The sequence below is a fragment of the Sceloporus occidentalis genome, unplaced genomic scaffold (genome assembly GCF_023333645.1).
Source record: "Sceloporus occidentalis isolate IW3139 unplaced genomic scaffold, rSceOcc1.0.p SCAF_5, whole genome shotgun sequence".
In the NCBI taxonomy this organism is placed as follows: Eukaryota; Metazoa; Chordata; class Lepidosauria; order Squamata; family Phrynosomatidae; genus Sceloporus; species Sceloporus occidentalis.
In genome coordinates this window covers 133,409,206-133,415,205 of record NW_028316985.1, presented here as the reverse complement: position 1 = coordinate 133,415,205, position 6,000 = coordinate 133,409,206, and the positions used below count along the sequence as shown (strand labels likewise).

The window sequence follows — 6,000 nt, the reverse complement described above, 5'->3', positions numbered from 1 at the left end:
CTCATTCAACTAATAATGATCTCCTCTTATTTGTAAAGTAAAAAAAATCAGTTGTTTTACATCACAAATTCATTAGATGACAACTATCTACTCTATGTTTTTTTCCTTTACTTTGCATATCTCTCCTTTAATTCATATTATGCTGCAAGGTCTACTGTTATCGTAGTGAAGAAGGTGCTGACCTGAAGGTCACTCAAGTTTCTTCATAATAGAGTTCTTTGTCTTCAACAGCTGTATGACTGGCAACAGATGAAGCTTTCCCCATGGCAGTGTGTCTATGCTGAGGTACCCACTGAATTTCTTCCTGTTACACATTTAAAGAATAAAAGGTAGTAACAGCTCCTATGATATAGGAGCAGGCCAAGGTCAATCTTACAAGACTGCTATAGTCAAGTAGTGGTAAAAAGGCAATTTTGGACGTAAAATATGGTTCACCAGTGCCACATCCTTTAAAAAAAACACCTCTGGGGAAATGCCCATATTATTGGAAACAGTAGTATTTGCTTTACAGGATTAATTTAGGGATTAGCAACTGGTAGTTCCCAGACACCCAAGGGTCTGGTTTGTCAGTTCTCAACTCATCTTGCCCCAGCCTGTATACTATTGGGAAAGATTAGAGACAAAGACAAATGTACAGATGGGTTGTGCCTTTCTCAGACAGAAAACTAATTGAAAACATGAGGAGGTGAAGTAAAATCTACTCCATTGCAAAATCTTACAGCCACAAGACATCTTGAGAAGAAATTTTGAGTATTGTAAGTGTCAAAGGAGTTTATCTTCTAGCTAGCTAATGTGCTTCTCTTCCTTAGCTCTCCCAGCCACTTTATAATCTGCATGAAAAAGAAGGGGAAAGAGTAAGGGCTATACATGCTAAAAGATAATTGAGGAAGTGAAAGATGCAGATTATTGCCCTTATCCTCTAATGGATGGACAATTTTAAAATGTTCCAATTAGAACTTAATACTTTAGTTAAGAAGACCAATATATGAAGAATCGGACCATTCTATCTCCAATGTGAAGTCAAAGGCTTTCATGGCCAGCATCCATAGTTTTTCTGGCTATGTGGCCATGTTCTAGAAGAGTTTCTTCCTGACGTTTCGCCAGCATCTGTGGCTGGCATCTTCAAGATGCCAGCCACAGATGCTGGCGAAACGTCAGGAAGAAACTCTTCTAGAATATGGCCACATAGCCAGAAAAACCCACAAAAACATTCTATCTCCCATATATCTCAAAACAAAGATCAACAAACTGAGAGCAAAAACTAAACTGAATGTTTCTACTGCTGGCATGTTCTCTCTACCCTGTATTGGAGAACAGCTCCAAATAATTCCTTACATAAGACAGAAAATGGAGTGATATGGCAGTGGTCATCTCCCCATGCTATAAAGAAGTGTACATGTTCAAAGGTAGCAAGGGATAAATTGTGAGTGGGAAAACATTCTTTCATGCCTGAAATTAAGTTGATGATATGGTACCTCAAACCTCCTGTGTTTCTAAATATCTATGACTGGAATAATGTTGAAGACTAGAACACTTTTTAATTATCAGGAACCAATCTCTCACTGGCCTCCATCAGTGGGTTCTGTGTTAACAGATAAGTGATTGATTTACTATCCAGTTAACCTGGCACAGGACATTGGAATGCAATAATCAGCTACTGTTTGTATGCCTGTGAGAATTTGGTAAAACATGCAAGACAATAAGAAGTTAAGACATATGCAATTAGCAATAGTTACAAAATTAGCAAAATTTTCACAGTGTTCTTACAGCCTTTACTTTAAAAACACGAGTGTATCACTTACCACCACTATTGCTCAAACATTGTAAAATTGTCTCTCAGCCATGCAAATCACTTTGAAAAGGGAAAGAAGCAAACAACATTTCTTGGTATATTTAGACAGTGAGTGCAACTGTTGAAATTCAATTTTGAATCCTATGAACTAATCACTAGCACAATTTCCCACTTCTTGCAAGTGTTTTGTGATCAACATCCTTATATCTCATTTATATTCTGTGGGTGCCATGTGCCCAAAGTACCAGCCAAATCTGCAAAGCTGAATCCTGACAAATATCCAAAACAGTTGAACAAACAGAAGTTAGAGGAAGTTGATTTCCCCCCATCTCCCACATTTTCTCCATTTTTCATTCTCACTCTGAGAATATTAAGGTTTAACTTTGCTTACAGTTACATTTCTGCCTTTTAAAAAACGTTACACTGTCTGGGATATTTAGACTTGCTACTGACAGACAGTTTCCCACCCAGAACAAGAAAACCTCACAATGCCATTTGATCCCACTTTGCATCATTCAATTAGACACCACTTCACCATCAAAACAACCAACATTAACCTATGAAACAAACTCACTTCACTGTCACACACAGTGGGAGAAAGCCATCTGCTAGTCACTATGCCTCTCTATAAGGAGAGAATCCAGCTTCTCCTTACCTTATTTCATAAATTAATAATTTGTTAATCATAATCATTAAGCTTTAACTATTAAGCAGAATTCAAGTTTAGAAAACCAAGAATAAATTAGTTACAGCCTTGTAAACAATTGTTCCTTTGTTATACATTTGAAAAAAAGTTCCTCTGTAAAATAAATCAGATATTATACAAGGCACGCATTACACTTAAAAATTCAAAATGATGCCAAAAAACAGCCAGCAAATATTTCATCACCTTTCTTTGCTGGTTTAATTGTGCTGTGGGATACTGGAAAGCATAAATATAAATTTGTTTATATTACAGTCATTTAAAAAGTCTTCCATGGCTGCACTCTTTCTTGTAAAATTTGTGCTATCCTATAGTGCTGTGTGATTTGAAAATTTGAAAAGAGTCTTCTCAGACATTCTCTACAAAGCTTCCAGGGAAAAGACCAGTTTTTCCATTTCGCTGCAATGTGCCTTTGAACCAGCCATCTTCACGTTTTTTGTGTACAAAAACAATGTCTCCTTCTTTAAGTTCAAGCTCAGCTTCACTCTGAGGAGGATAGGACACCACAACTCTGTATCTGTAAAGGAATATATATATATATATATATATATATTTAGTTCAGGATATTACAGGAACTGTTTGTGCTTGTTTTAAAAAAAAGTCAAAAAAACAACTTGCCCAGGAAGCTTGCCTTGAACTGTTTACAGCTTGTCAGTCAAAAGATAAATATATTTTCTAAACAGAAAGTATATTAACACTATAATATCAAGTGAAATATACACGAGTCATCTTCACAGAATTCTCAATGAAGAAATAAATATTAAGGCTTTGAAGGCCATCCTCAAAAGGCAAGAAACAATTGGTAATGCCAGTTTGTCCAACAGGACAAGTTAATAATAATAAAATTTAAAATTTGGTACCCATCAACAGATATTAATGTTTATAGCATAGAATAGCATACATGACCAAAGAATGCTTAGAGGAGTACATCATAACAGAGATTACATGTTCATATTAAATACACTGATCTCATTGTTGCTGTAGATAGAAACAAATCAGTCAACAGGAGTAGAACTAACTGTAACATACCACTGACTAGAATATTTTAACTCTTTTTTGACAGTTACTATACCTTTATAAATTTAGGAAATTAAATAAATTTCTGCATAGTTGTAGATAACTATCAATTCAGTTATGGGATCACCTCTATCCTCTTCTCAATAAAAGAACTGCTGTTAAGTGTTTGGTGGGAGAATATACATTTATCCCTCTACATTTGTGGCTTTGACTTTTGCAGCTTTGATTATTCACCAATTTTATTAATATGTTCTCTCTAGAAATATTTAGGTCCTCCAGGACAACTCTGTGGTGAACTTTAACCAAATGTTGCACTGAAGGACCTAGTGATTCCTAGAGAGAACACTCCACTAGGTATTTGTAGCTCCTCCAGAGCAATTCTGTGGTCAATGTCTGGCAGATGTTGACGACAGAGTTGCACTGGAGGACTTAGAGATTCTTAGAAGAGGTGTTCTCTCAAATAAAAACAGTGTTTTTGTTATTTGTGGTTTTTCCACATTAACAGAGGTCCTGTGCCCCTAACCCCAGCGAATGTGGAGGGACAAGTGTATAGCTGGCCCTCTCTATCCATGGATTCCTTATCCATGGATTAAACCATGCACGGCTTGAAATATGTATATTGGTATCCATGGGGGGGGGGGGGGGGTCCTGGAACGACCCAAGACGATACCAAGGACTCATTGTATAACACTGTGCGTTGCTCTGATATTGAAAGTAAGAAAGCTTATGAAACAAACATTTGTCTGAAAATATTCAGACGAATGAAAGAGAAACATAGGAAGTAAAAGCATTTTCATGTTACTTTCAACTCTCAAAATGACTGTCTCCCAATCTCAGTAACCATGCATAAACTCATACAGAAATTCTTAAAATCAATGCAGTTTCATCATCAGGCACAGAAAAAAAAAGCTATATAGAGTTATACCTAGCTGGGACATGGATTTTCTTATTTAAAAAATCCTTACAATAAAATTGTGAAAGATTGTATACAGGCAAAATTCCCCAAAGTATTAAAAAGTAGCTGATAAAATGGCCAAGGCTTTATGTTATCAAGAATTAGGTACAATTATAGAGCTGCAGAGGAAACACAAATAGCTACACTGCATTTGGATCAAATATATGCCTTCATTGTTATAAGCACAGAAGTAATTATTCTGTTGTCTTGTTTAGGTTAAAGCTCAGTCAGAAATGTATATATAATGTGCACTGAACAGCCTGATACAAAAGAAGCCAAAATATAATAATTTGAAAAGCTGTAACAGCTGTAACTTTTTTTCCATTTCTATTTTAACTATATTTTTCCCAAAATATTTTTTCTCATTGTTGAATATATATAATTTTAGGTGCCACTGCAGATTTTTTTTTAAAATACCAAAATGAACATATACTATGTTAAGATTAGTATGTAAAGTGAGTGATTTTATGCATTATTATATAAATATAATGAGAAAAACTACATATGAAATCTCATAAATCTTATATATAATCTACCATATATACTCATCTATAAGTCGAAAAATTTATGCCCAAAAATTGACCCCAAAATCCCAGGTCGATTTATTTACAAGTCAGTATGGTAATGTGGTAGCAGCTCTTTCCCATGCAGTCAAGAGAGTTTATTTTTCTCCTGAGCAAAGCAGCAAGAGTCCTGGGTGATTGATTGCTCTTAAACAAACAAACAGTCCCTCTTCCACCCGCAACACCTCTGTGAAGACTGAAACGAAATCTGAAATGCTGAAGCAAAAAGACTCTATTAGAGTCCCTCTTACCACATGCACACATACACACACTGAAGGAGCCTCCAAGTTTTACCCTCGACTTGTCCACGGGTCATGACAAAAATCCATAATTTGGGCCTCAAAACCTGCCCTCAACTTATACATGAGGTCGACTTATAGTCGAGTATATACAGTACCCAAAATAAGTTTCCTCTGGTAACAGAAGCAAAATACATAAAAACATGTATTATGAATCAACATTTGCTTATTGATGGTCTGAATTTGTTCTTTAAAAGCCCAATACATTTCAGCCTGTACATAAACTGATTTGTCTTTTTCTGGGACATTAACTCAAACACCAGTAAAAATTTCTGGAATTACAAATACAGTGGTACCCCGGGATACGAATTCACCGCGTTACGAAATTTCCGGGGTACGAAAAAGTTAGATTTAAAAAAACTGTTCCGGGTTACGAAAGATTTTTCGGGTTACGAAAATCTTTTCGGCGCGTTTCGGCGCGAAATTCAAAGCGCGGCTAGCGGCTAGCGGCTTTCCAGCGGCTTTTCGGGTTGCGAAATGTATCGGGTTACGAACGGCGCCGCGGAACGAATTAAATTCGTAACCCGAGGTAGCACTGTACATGGTCTCCAGTAGAATAGAAGATTGTAATAACAGACATTTCTACTAGTATTTGAATTAATGCCCCTGAAGAAAGCCAGCTAGTTTATGTACAGGCCAAAGCGTATTTGGCTTTTTAAGAATAAATTTAG

At 36.2% G+C, this 6,000-nt stretch overlaps 1 protein-coding gene across 3 annotated transcripts in view; it reads right to left on the bottom strand.

The window, feature by feature from the left end:
• Nucleotides 1-1,175: 1,175 nt before the first annotated feature.
• Nucleotides 1,176-6,000, bottom strand: part of LOC149312845 (E3 ubiquitin-protein ligase SH3RF1-like) — a 74,441-nt gene continuing 69,616 nt past the window's right edge. For all 3 annotated transcript variants that reach the window (XM_089525515.1, XM_089525517.1, XM_089525516.1), the window contains one exon: nucleotides 1,176-3,012. In XM_089525515.1, coding sequence (XP_089381641.1) covers nucleotides 2,844-3,012 — 169 coding nt within the window. In that variant the 3' untranslated portion in view covers nucleotides 1,176-2,843. The remainder of the gene's footprint in view (nucleotides 3,013-6,000) is intronic.